This window comes from Argiope bruennichi, chromosome 10, assembly GCF_947563725.1.
Source record: "Argiope bruennichi chromosome 10, qqArgBrue1.1, whole genome shotgun sequence".
NCBI lineage: Eukaryota > Metazoa > Arthropoda > Arachnida > Araneae > Araneidae > Argiope > Argiope bruennichi.
The window spans coordinates 24,863,531-24,876,783 of record NC_079160.1 but is presented as its reverse complement, the minus strand read 5'-3'; the positions used below and the strand labels follow the sequence as shown (position 1 = coordinate 24,876,783).

General features: G+C 25.5%; 2 protein-coding genes across 3 annotated transcripts; one reads left to right on the top strand and one right to left on the bottom strand.

The window, feature by feature from the left end:
- Nucleotides 1-203: 203 nt before the first annotated feature.
- LOC129988483 (uncharacterized) lies at nt 204-5,445 on the bottom strand. Its single transcript, XM_056096721.1, has 6 exons — nt 5,168-5,445; nt 4,851-4,881; nt 4,603-4,755; nt 3,220-3,335; nt 1,931-2,126; nt 204-834 (listed from the first exon to the last, which is right to left on the bottom strand). The coding sequence occupies exons 1-6, from the start codon at nt 5,302-5,304 to the stop codon at nt 355-357; spliced, it is 1,113 nt and encodes a 370-aa protein (XP_055952696.1). The 5' UTR covers nt 5,305-5,445; the 3' UTR covers nt 204-354.
- Nucleotides 5,446-5,698: 253 nt separating this feature from the next.
- LOC129989411 (tRNA (guanine(37)-N1)-methyltransferase-like) lies at nt 5,699-12,374 on the top strand. 2 transcript variants are annotated; one of them, XM_056097933.1, is made up of 3 exons: nt 5,699-5,747; nt 7,510-7,590; nt 10,084-12,374. In XM_056097933.1, exons 2-3 carry the CDS (start codon nt 7,585-7,587, stop codon nt 11,470-11,472), a joined length of 1,395 nt encoding a protein of 464 aa, XP_055953908.1. In that variant the 5' UTR covers nt 5,699-5,747; nt 7,510-7,584; the 3' UTR covers nt 11,473-12,374. The 2 variants fall into 2 exon arrangements, with proteins under 2 accessions (XP_055953908.1, XP_055953909.1); XM_056097934.1 differs by lacking the exon at nt 5,699-5,747 and adding an exon at nt 6,374-6,392.
- The last annotated feature ends 879 nt before the right edge of the window (nt 12,375-13,253 follow it).

Sequence of the window (13,253 nt, the reverse complement as noted above, 5' to 3'; positions counted from 1 at the left end):
AATTTCTACATAAATAAAACTATAAATAAAGCATATTTTTAAAAATTTAATTTCATCCCACATCTCTGAACATAATAACAATGTGTATTTTAAATATTTTCATGAATTTTTGCACAGAAAATGAAATGATGCCTTTTTTTTGTATTTAATTTCTATGCATTTTGTCCATGAATATCTCCAAAAATGAGACTTGAAACTTTAAAAATAAATAAACATTTTATTTATTTTTTAAAAATATTAAATATTTACAATTATTTTATTTACATTTTGCAAAACCAAATGTGGATATTACAAACTTAACACAACTATCTTAATATCTTTTTTTCTCGCAACTTTTAAATGCAGTGAAAAGTGCTATTGAAATCTTTCAGGGGTATCTTCTTCCACAAAATCATCATCAAAACTACAAAATCTATTAAATTCAGGCTCTTCATATGTCTCATTTTCTTCACATAATAAAGGGCCATCATCATTTTGGGGCTTTTTTCTTTTGTCCTGCAAGCGCTTCTTCCTTTCAATTTGAAATTTTTTCAAAAGTTCTTCTCTGTTCGAGTCTGAGTGGACAGTTGTACCAGGAATTTTGCTGAATATATCATCATCTTCGACAGTTTCATTTTCAGCCCATTCTGGAGCAGTGATCACATTTGTTTTCTCTGGAAGTTTAATTTTTGTTTTTTGAGCATTTACTCTGGTCATCAGCTGATCATGATTCAAGCCAAACACATCTGCTCTCATATCCACAGGTCTGGCAGGAGCGACAGTTGGTTTCACTGATATATCTTTTATGGTTTCAGTTACCTTTACTTTTGTTTCTTTTTCTCTCTCTTTTTCTTGCTGTAAAGAAGAAAAGATGCATAGATTTATAAAATATTTTTAATTAAATTCATTCACTTTACATATAGTATGTTCAAAAATAAATTGGTAACCAAATAATTGCTTAAAAATATACAAATAATAAGCAATCATTGCAATAAACAATTTATTGCAATGATGGATTGTTATAATTCAGTACATCAGATTAGAGAAGAGCCCCAACTTCATTTTAAATTATAATTAAAATGTGCCAACTCCAGGATTTTTGAAAAGCTCAATATTTGAATTTAAAGATATTCAAGGAAAAATAATACACAATTTATGATTTAGTTCTCTGATATTGATAATGATTCCTTTTTTTAAATAAACAACAAATTATACTGAAAAATCGATTGTTTGCTCTAAAGTAAGTTGAAAAAAGTTTTGCAGATCATTACCAACATCAAAGAATTAAATCATAAATATTTTGAACATTTTGAGTTGTTTTCAGGCTGACAAGCAGTAAGTTTAATGTGCGTGATATAAAATTAGGTAAGTTAGCTGAAGAAATTAAATAAAAACATCTAGAAATCATTCCATCAATAATAATAATGTGGAATAACTATTAACTTTCCTCTGAAGACAACATAAAATTACTTTATTGTTCTTTTTATTTGTTAGGATATGGAACAAATATAAAAATGAGATAAAATGCAAAATCAAATATAAATCTAACATATTAATTAAGTTCCTGTTAATTAGTTCAAATCATCTAAAACTTTAATACTATCAATAAAAACTTCTTTCAAAAGGATGGCTGTAATGGGGTATGATAGTAAAAAGTACTCAAAAATAAAAGAAGACTAATTAACAGGAAATAAAGCTGAAGTATTGTAACTCTAATGCAAAATTTTAATGAAAGTATTTTTTGTTTCTAAACTTAAAATACAAAATAAGAACTTTTGTATAACTATTATGTCTTTGTTTTATCCACATCTTACAATAGGAAAAATGCAATCTTATATAAAGAAAAGATGCAATACATGCAACTTTCATAGCATAATTACACCATAGGATTTTTCAAAGATAAAAAAAAAGATTATCATATTTGAAATAAAAATCATCAATAAGATATCACCTTTGAGTCTGTAAATTTATATAGTTTTTTCTTTGACATAAATGAGTCATCTGGAACTACACCAGAATCACTTTTCATTTCTTCTTCAACCTCTTGAATGGCCTTTTCAAATGCAGCTACATAAGCATTTGTAGTGTCTCTAATGAAGAATATTTGAGGAACACGGCCCATCACATTTCGACTAATAAGCTCAGCCCTGCAAAAAATAAAAATAAGTACCTTAAGAAAAAAAAAAAGATTTTTTCAATGAAATTTTACAGCAAAGAGAAACAGACTGATTTCCCTTAACAATAATAATAAAAAGTCAGTTGTAGAGCATAATTTAAATAAAAATAATAACTATATTTTAAAAATTAAAACATTGCAAGCAATTACATGCCAAATAAAACATAAATAGAAATACACTTAATATTTTTTTTCTCTTTAGATTACAGTCATGCAAAATATTCCTCCTTTTCAAATGTGGATATTAATAGAAATACAAGTAATTGTTTTTCTTTCTTTTCATATCATTATACATTTTATTCATGATCCCTTCAAATAATTAATGTGGTCATCTGTTTGCCCCATTCCTCAATAATGATAAGTTTAAAAAAAAATTATACAATAGGAAAAGGAAATAATATTAAATATCGGAGATTTAGAAATACATCAGACTAATCTTGTTTGTAGAATATTTTATATACTAGCATGTAAATACAGATAATAAATAAATTGTGCAGCATTTGGATTGTTTGTGATGAGAAATTAAGAGAATACAATACAAAATTAAAAAAAAAGGTCCAATATTTGTTAAATATAAAAGTATGGCCATTAGTCTCAGAACAGGATTATTAATTAAGAACAAGTAACTTATTTCTTTTATTTAATTATTAATTACCCTTGGTGATCAGCTGACTCACTGGGAATATGGGTTATATTTAATTTCTTATATGCATAATTTTAATGCCCATGATTTTCTCAAAAAAAAAAAAGTATTTTTAAGCATAAAATAGTGATATACATTATATTTAGATTATTAGAATATAATATATAGATATATATTATATTAGAAGAAACTTTTAATTATTCACAGTAATTCTCATTCAGATTTCATTTTGCTGCAAATTTAATGCTTGTTCACAATTGTTGTTATTTTAATGGATAATTATCAGATAAACAAACTGTTACTAATATATATATATATTACTTTTAGGTAATAGCACAAAATTCACTAATTTTCACAGACAGTAACAAAATTGTTTGAATGTTAATAAGAATACATTAAGAATATTGCATGAATTATTCACCTGATTTTGTGAGCTCGTCCATTTAATGCAGTAGCTATAATTTCTTCAGCAGCAAAACTACTTTGAGGAATCTGCCAATATACATTGAGAATTCGACAGCAAGGAGCTATTTTTACCTAAAATACATATGCAATTATTAAAATATTTTTGTGTTTCAAATATAAAAAATCAAAAACAATTCAAAACCATATTGATATTTGTTTAATATGCAAATTTACAATTATTTTTTCTGGATCTTTAAGAACAAATGAAAACTTTAAACTCTAACCTAAGCATTTCATCAACAAATGCTTAACTGCATACATAAATAAATCACAAATGAATGATGATGAAAACTGTAAATAAATGATTAAACATATAAGAAAAAATTACTGCAAATATTAAATAATATTTTCAAAATTCTCTCAAAAATTGCTTGGTTGAAATCTTGTTACCAACAGACAATTCTGTATATCACAGAACAGAAATAACTGTCACAAATTTTGTTGATTTCTGCTTTACCAGCAAAGATAAAATTATATATTTTAACAATTATTGTACTTCAATTCTTTTAGCACGGTAAACATAAAAATATAGATTAAAAAATGCCACTTACAGTAGCCTTCTATAACAATATATATGATGTAAGGCAGTTTACTTGTGAATTCAGATCATGAAATACTAATGGAAAGTAGTATGCTAAGTAAATAATTTAACAACAAATTAGTTTACAGGAAAGTATTGAAAGAATCTTAAAACCATCTTTGTAGCACCAATGAATAAAAGATTTTCTTCATATTACTTCATTACAGAATTTCATTTAGAAAGAAGCTTCATGAAACAGAACACAGAAAGCATTCCATGCAGTATTTAACACAGTGGTTTTATCTTTTTGAATTCTCAAAAGGTTCATGCAATATTTTACTTTTATAAAAGAAATTCTTGGTTTAAATCAAATGAATTATATTTAAATTAAACAAAACTTTACATTCAAAATTGTGTGAAACACAGCATAATTGCTAAGTTTCTTTTTCATTTCAGTTGTTGTTAAACAAGATCAAAAGTCATTTAGGAAAAAAAATGTAATGCAACAGATTTTGCATAGGAATATGCTTAGTTATAATCTATCTAGTATCCAAGAATTTAATGTATTCTGATTATTCATGATTAATTACATTTATTCACAGTAATTTCTATAATATCAAAAAATTAAATTTTATTACATAATAATAATTAAAATTTTAATATGTATTTCAAACAATATAACTGAACAACATAAAAGCTTGAAAATTACAATGAATTTAAAAATCATGGTCCCCTTCCACCTCACAGATCTTGATATAAATACATTTTGAAATATCAGTTTTTAAAATGATATTTTACAGCTTTACACTAAATACCTACCCCTGTTATTTCAATACCAGAGCCAATAATCTCTGGAATTGTATCACCCGTGGATAAAACATCTGTGATATTTCTGATGAAGAGAGCATTCAAGACATTTTGCCTCCTACTAGGTCTACTCACTTTTTCAAAAACATTTTTACTCTTAGCATTCTAAAAAAAGAATTTAAAAAATTAATATATCAAAAATAAATTCCAAGAGCCTAAAGCATAAACAATAATGGAAATAACACAGACAATTCACTTACATTCTGTAGAATTTCAAAGTGCCAATGCTTCCTGTAAAAAAAAATATACTTTTTATTACAAAATTTGTAGAAACGTTATATAAAAACTTGAAGCCTACATATAATAATACACTTTTAATAAAACTCTTTTTTAGAAAAGTTCTTCATAAGAAAAATTACTAAATTAGATTACAAAGAATGCGTTTTATTTATCGTAATTACGCTTTTTAATATTTATTTCCAAAGAAAAATCATATGCTTAGTTAATACATTAAGATCAAAGAATTGGCAACGAGCAGACAAAAAAGAAATTAAATATTATTTATAACATTTACTACCTTTTATCAGTATTTTTTATCATTTCAGCTAACATTGATCCACGCTTGGTTATTGGATTGACTTTCTCACATACCGAACGAATACCCAAATGGAAACATCGAATTTTGTGCAACACAGAGTCACCAAATAAATTCATTTTTACATTTAAAAAAATTAATGCCTATTTAGATAGAAACGTGTTAAAGTTTAAAAGATTGTTATTGCTTTCTAATTCATCTTTACCAAAGGAAAGAAAACCAAAATCCCGAAATCTTTGATGTAAACATTAAGGATTGATTAATTGATTGAACGGGATTAAAAGATTTTTTTATATAATAGCACATGTTGCAAGCCTGTTAGTCCGAATTTCCCTCAATAATATTTGCAATGAAAACAAAAAGAAACAAATATATAATTTTAGAAAAATTCACTGAAAAATCTAGAAAAACTATATTGAAATTAAACAGTGTTTTTACTGGTTTATACCACAAGATAAAACCCAAAACTATGTAATAATGTTATTTTCCCCTAATTGTGTAGAAAATTACTGGCAACAGTAAGCGCAGGCAGCACATGTAAACAAAAAAGACGGATAATTCAGTAAGAAGAGTTTTTTAATTAAAAAATTAAAATCTCAGCTCACAAATATATTTACTCAGTTTTTAAAACTTTTATTTTTTATATTAAAATTAGGATCATATCTTAAAAATGATGTGATGGATGCTTTCATATTGAAAGTTGACGTAAACTCACTGATGTTAAATACTAAAGACATGAATTGTTTTTAAAAATTAATCTAAAATAATTTTTGTTTTTGTCCTGTAAGATTTAAAAGAATTCGAAGCTTAGAAAATCAAAGGAAAAAATATATATGATGTTCTAATAGTTAAAAAAATTTAATATACAAAATATTTAAATTTTCAATTTAACTATTGAAAATTTAAAGGAATTGAGGACTTTTAAGGCTTTATAAATTTGTTTCAAATATTTTAAAAAGTCTCCCCTCCCTTCTTCTGCTGCTGTTCGCTCTCTCTCTTTTTTAAATAAGGATGTTCAGTTTCATATTCAATATTGTCTGCCATCATACAAACTGATAAAATAGATGAACAAAATTTAATTGGATTAGAACTTAGAGTAGTGTGTTCATGTAGCTATCATCATTTGCATTATATAACTATCATCATTAACATTATATTGCATTTGCATCATTTGCATATGAAAATAAAGTACCTTAATTTCATTTTAGTGGGTGAACAATTTTTTCATTTATAGATAAAGGACATTTTTGAAACAATTTAATGAAAAATATTATATTTTTATAAATAGATATTATCTTTTCAATAAATAATTTATTGATGTCATAAATTGAAAAAAAAATTAAATCATAGATCGAAAATAATGTTGAGACTTGGTTTAGGAAAATGAATTAAAAAAAAAAGTTTGTCTAATGGAGTAACAAGCAAGAATTTTGTGGCCTATTTATATAATTTAGGATGGAATCTGTAGATCATTTGGACTACATACCAATGTTCCATATCTGATATAATAACTTAGTATTATTAAATATACTAGGTGCAATCTTTTATCAAGCCTTAATTTTCACAGTTTGAGAAATAATGTAGTATATATTTTTTTTGTCCAAAATTTACTTTTAATTGAAATAATCATTTCTCTAACTCCAATAATCTTATTTATTATGTATTTGAAATAAATCAAATTTATGGGTAAATGCTAAATAATTTAATGTGCTGAAGTCTAAACTTTGAATTTTAAGAATATATTTAAATTTTATCTTTTCCTAAAATTATAAATTCAACTAGTTTGTTGGATTATTTGTTATTGCATATTTTCTTTGACACCTACTTATTCTAATACTTATATCTCATAGGATGTGGGTATCTTACTCAAAATTAATTTTCTGAAATTATAAAATAGATTTTGAAAATTGAGTGTGATGAGTTTAAATCTATTCCTAACATTTTTCAGATGATTAGCTATGAATCTTATTTTTTTTATTCATAATAATTTAATTATTAACAGAAAACATAAATTAATAATATTTCTAAGTCAAAATAGCATGGTACCATAGATATAGCTAATTGATTGCATATATGCATTGATAAATATCTAATCCCTTAAGAATTTGTATGACATATTCAAGATTTTAGAATTATATCTTCTTTATTTGAATGACCAATTGCTGATGAAATCAAAAAATTTTGAAATTTATATATTTTTCTAGCTAAAATTTATATATATCTTTTAAAAACTTTAGTTGCATCATATTTGATATAACTAAGCGAAGGTATATTTTATGATTTGCATAGTTATTAAGTATTATAATATTATTTTTTTCTTTTAGCCTCATGGTATATACCTTAGTTTGGAACTGTTTATTGTAAACTAATGTGAATTTATTGCTGTTAAAAATGAAGAAATGCATGTAAGTGGATTTTTAAAATTGTTGTTTTATTTTGAAATATATTTAGCTCTTGATTTATACAGCAAATTGTTTCCCTTAAAATATTATGTTTATTGATATTATGCGATTTAAATTTACATTTCACTTTGAAATGAAATTTTAAACTTAATTTTGTATAAACTAACATTTATATTCTTTTATTTTATAGATAATATAGTTAAATAAATATTTCTTTAATCCGAGAAAAATTGCTTGGTTAGAATAATTCAGAAATTTTTAAAAAAAGTTTATCTGCAATTATTAGTAATATAATTTTCTTATTTAGCATAAGATTATATTAGTAATATATATCTTATTTGGGATAACAAATGTTTTCTCACTCCCCGCCCCCAACGATTCTATATTTGTCAGTTTCTTCTTTATCTCAACTTTTATGTTTGCATGTTTTCTTAAAATGTCAAGATATATTAAAGTTCTTTAGAAATGTTGATGGGGGAAAAATGTTGATGGGGGAAAAAAAAAGACTGATGTTCACTTCATTAGGATTTTTTAAAGTGTGTGTGTGTGTTTTAGTGTGCTAAATTGAATTTCAGTTATCAAGCAAATGGAAACTTTTACACTTATTTACTAGGTTATATCAAAATTAAGATTTTCGATGTATGTATATAATCATCAATTTTTTTAGGTCTTCAGATTCTGTATTTACAAATTTTAAAAATTAATTAAATTATTTTTTATTTGATATTGTTTTTCAAGTTTTCTAGTAAATGGCTTTTTTTTCCCTTAATAATTTTTTTTTTTTGTCTTTGTGAAACACTACATAATTTATTTAATCTGTATATCTTTTCTTTTTTTTCTTTTCTATGTGTCTTTATTCATTTTTAACACTAAACATTTTCTCCTTTTAAAAAATTTCATTATTAAAATAATATATTTTTATGTAACATTTTGAACCCATTAAATTTTCACTAATTATTCGCTGAATGGCTCTTTACAAATTGTATCTTTTGATTCAATTGTTGCTTTTTAATAATCAGAGAATTTTATAGTTGTATTTCATTTTGAATTTAATATAACATATTTTTCATGTTAATGTAAAATGACTATATTTAGTAATAATGATAATATTTTCTTTTTTCACTCTTTTTATAACAGAGGAGGCATTAGTAAAAATCAGTTGTTTTGCTGAACTTTATTTTTCACTATTATAAGCAAAGAATGAAAGTGTGTTAAAAAATGTAGTTTTATAATATGATTACATATTGTTTTTGGCTCCCTTTTTTTTCTTATTTTGTGAGTCACACTTTTTTATTAATAAATCTTTTAATAAAATTTCTGTATTTTCTAAATATTTTATATGAAAGTGTTACCTTTATCATTAATAATCTCATCGCTAAGAATAATGAAAATATTTTCTATCCTATTATGTTATATCTAACCTTATTTGCTGTGTAATGGACTTATTTGAAAAACTCTATGAATTTCCAAATTTTATATGTGATAAATCATATAGCGCAGCTATTGAACTAATTTTAATTTTAAATAAATGATCTCAAAAATTATTATTTAATGTATGACAATTCCTGCTGTACAATGGGTATTGTTTAATTTAATCATGTGTAATATAATCATTCACATATATTGTCAAAATCCTCTTGCCACAAACTGACATATTCAAATTAGAATGAATTACCTGAAGTGATTAATTTATCTTTTAATTTCAACCACTGTTTAATGATTGACATTCATGCCTTTGTAAGGAAACATTTTGCTTGTATTTTTTCCATGAGATGCGACTTACATTCTTTAGTCTGAACTATAGCGATTTAGATTAGTTTAAATGGATAGGTAATCTGCCGGATCTGGTTTGAAATCTATTGAGAAGCAATAAACTACTGTGATTGAATTATGATAGTAAAATGGATTTTTAAAAAAGAACTGAGTTGAGTTTTAAGGACAAAACTGAGTTTCTTAACAGACACAAAAGTTTAGCTAAAATGAATCAATGCAATGCTATGATACAGTTGAAAATTTTGCAGGCTGTTTATAAAATTTTAAAAAATCACGAGCTTTTGTGAGCAAGATCAAATAATAAGCATTATGATTACAATGGGGATAAATATATTAAAGAAAACCTTCTAGTGAAATAAATGAAGCAATATTTTGAAATTGTTAAACCCGTTAAGGAATAATTGTTGATAAACAACTGTTATAGAATGATTTAAAAGTTATTTTGTAACACATTTATAGATAGCTTGGGGGTAAATGCTTTTGTTTTCTTTGATAAGATAAAAAAAATATAATTGATTTTATCCAATTCTATTATTGTTACTAGTTGATTACTGTTATTAAAATTCTTAAGTCCTGAAATGACATCTACTGTATGTGATCCATACTATATATTGTGTGTGATCTATGATTGTATGTATAATTAATTACTCATTTTTCTTTATTTCTGTATGTATTTGCTTCTGTTCTTATTCAAGTTGTTAATGTGCTTTTTATTTTCTTTAGGTTATATTTAGAACAGTTAGACAAGTTTTGAAGTGGAAGTCTGATTGTACGTTGTCTCAGTTTTTGCACACATCTTCCATATGTGCTAAATTTCCTAATATTTCATCCAAAATGAGTACTGAGAACCAAGAAGGTGCTCAACCAATCAGTTGCATCATTCCACCTGCGGAAGTGCGTGGAATGAAGGTCTTGAATCGTGATGCATTTTCAAAGGATATAAATGTTCCTTACATACTAGTTCCTGTTGAGAAGATAAAAGAAGCATTGAAGTTTTTGAAGCCTTGTTTTTTGAAAATGCCTAACCTGCAACCTGTTCAAGATGATGGGGAAAACAAGAAAATTCTACTTCATCCAGATTTATTTGATGAAAAACTTCTGTATTTGCAAAAGGGGCTTAGCAAATTAAATTTAAATGGCATTTTGTGGACAAGTATCACTTTAAACTATGAAAATTGGACAGCTGATCATATTTTAAAAGCTGTTTTGCCATTGGATTCTCCTGGAAATGTTTCTAGTTTCAGCACTGTTGGCCACATTATACACATTAATCTAAAACCAGATCTTATGGATTTTAAGCATCTTATAGGCCAAGTTCTTCTTGATAAAAATCCAAACATAAAAACAGTTGTTAATAAAGCACACATTATCGAAAACGAATTTCGTAACTTTAACCTTGAATTACTTGCTGGAGAACCTAAATATGAAGTTCTTGTAAAAGAAAATAATTGCCAGTATGCATTTGATTTTTCTAAAGTATTTTGGAATCCTCGATTGGTTCATGAACACAATGAAGTTGTTAAGAGAACAAGACCTGGTGATTTAGTCTATGATGTGTTTGCAGGTGTGGGACCATTTGCTGTACCTTTAGCAAAGAAGCAATGTGTAGTACATGCAAATGATTTGAATCCTGATTCATTTAAATGGTTGTGCCACAATGCTGGTTTGAATAAGGTTTCTCAGAATCTTCACTGTTACAATTTAGATGGTAAAGAATTTATTCAAACCATTGTGAAAAAAGGACTTGCTGAATTTTGGAATTCAGATGCAGATGGCCATTGTGTTCATATTTTAATGAATTTACCAGCCAGTGCGTTAGAGTTTCTAGAATCTTTTAATGGTTTATTTGCAGGTGAAGATCTTACAAATATTGGACACATGCCCATTGTCTATTGTTATTTTTTCCGAAGAAAGGATGAAAATGTAACTGATGTTCTTGGGAAGTATTTTGATGATGAAGTACAAAAAACTCTTGAAATCACTTCTGTTCGTCTTGTTGCTCCTAATAAAATGATGATGCGAGTGATTTATAAAATACCAAAAAAAATTTTGTTTCTTGATCCCTCAGAACCACCTTCTAAGAAAGCTAGACTTGAGGAAGATGCTAATTAACAAATCAAGGATGATTATGGAATTTTAGTATGAATTTTTATTTATGTTCTGATTTTGATTCTGTTTCTGCATATGAAATGTATACATATACTATTAAACATCATTTCCTAACTTGATTATATATATATATATATTAACTGCATCATATTTGTGAAATTTATAATTTTAATTTCATGCATCTACTATGAAATGTTGTTGTGGTTTTTACAATGACTGATATCATTAATAATGTTTTAAATTGTTAATATGCATTATTTGAAAGAATGATTTTGATTTTTCTCTGCTCAGAATTTTTTTTTCCACAGTTAAATTGAGAATTTCTGGATCCTTGAAATGTATTTTTTATTGTGTTGAAATTTTGTTTTAGAGCAAATGTAGCAAACAAAGGTATGGATGAGAGTATATGTATGGATGAGAGAAAAAAAAATATCCTTTAAAGTTGATAAATTAAATGCCATGCAGACTGTGAAATGTACTTCATTTTTATTAAACAAAAATATCTGTGAAGGCTAATCAATTCTATGAAATAATGTTGTGAGCCATAAATTAATTTTTCATAATTTATTAAAAACTGTATTTTTTGCTTTGCTAATTAAATTATTTCAAATGTATCATCTTATATTTCAGTTTTTTTTTGTTATATTTGAGGGGTTTCCATATTTCTGTAATATTGTCATAATTAACCTTGCATTTGATAAAAGTAAGGAATTATTGCAACTAAGATATTTATACAGTACTTTTGTATATTTAAATGAGAATGTTTGCAGTTGTATAAATGTATTGCAATTGTGTACTAATAAGTTTAAGGAAGCATAGGAATTTCATTGAAAAATCGTGAAAAATTCATTATTAATGTGCTCTTCATTGTATATTTATGACATTATCGCTTCCATTAAAAAAGTTTCCAGTATCTCTTAGTATTTTTTTATTTTGTTTCATACAAAAAAAAATTTACAATAAAGTAGGGAATTTGTCTTTTTTCTTTCATACCAGATAATTTTTTTCTAATTTTTTTCATTTGTTATTTTGTATAACTACATTGTCTTGGGACAGATTGAAATGAAAATATCTGAAAGAAAGTTAGTCTGTTGGCTTGTTCATGCATATAATAATATAATATTTGCTGAGCTAGATAGATGAAATTTTGATTATGGCATTAAAATTTTTGTAGTGAATTGAATTTTGAACAAAATCAGGCAAAAAGTTTTGTTTGCTAATCTCTATAATGTGTGTACATGAAAGTGATGAATCAAATGCATACATGAATTTCATTATGTGATTTTTTATAAGGGTAGCTAATATATTTTAATTTAATACTTTTGTAATTTGGCTTTAATGGCTTCATTAGCAAAATATTTTTGAACTTCAAATCTTGATAAACATATAACATAATTTTTTAGAAGCCTTATGCCATTTTGTTGATTGTGCTATGCATTTCTCTAACTTTCCCAACGAAATTTGTACATCCACTTATACCAGAGGGAAAAGCAGCAGTATTTTAAAATAGAGGCGATTTAAAAATTTTCATTGTTTCTGAAATTAAAGTTTAACTATAAACATTATAAAATTTCAAGAAATTTATTAATACCACACCTTATACTGGAATCTAATCAATACTGAAAAAATAAGATTGATTAATTATCAACAATGGAAAAAAAATGCCACTAAGAGATATCAGTAGCAACAATAAAAATGATTTGAATTCCACTTAAATATTAAAAAAAATTTTAAGTAAGTTTAAAATATATTTTAAATATTGGGGGAGGGGGGATACGCAACAA

What these genes read in the sequence shown, in the direction of transcription:
- LOC129988483 (XM_056096721.1), bottom strand. Translation starts at nt 5,304, where the DNA reads ATGAATTTATTTGGTGACTCTGTGTTGCACAAAATTCGATGTTTCCAT. An exon ending in CTGGTATTGAAATAACAGGG is followed by an intron (nt 3,336 to 4,602) that starts GTAGGTATTTAG and finishes TATGTATTTTAG; the next exon opens with GTAAAAATAGCTCCTTGCTG. An exon ending in GGACGAGCTCACAAAATCAG is followed by an intron (nt 2,127 to 3,219) that starts GTGAATAATTCA and finishes TATTTTTTGCAG; the next exon opens with GGCTGAGCTTATTAGTCGAA.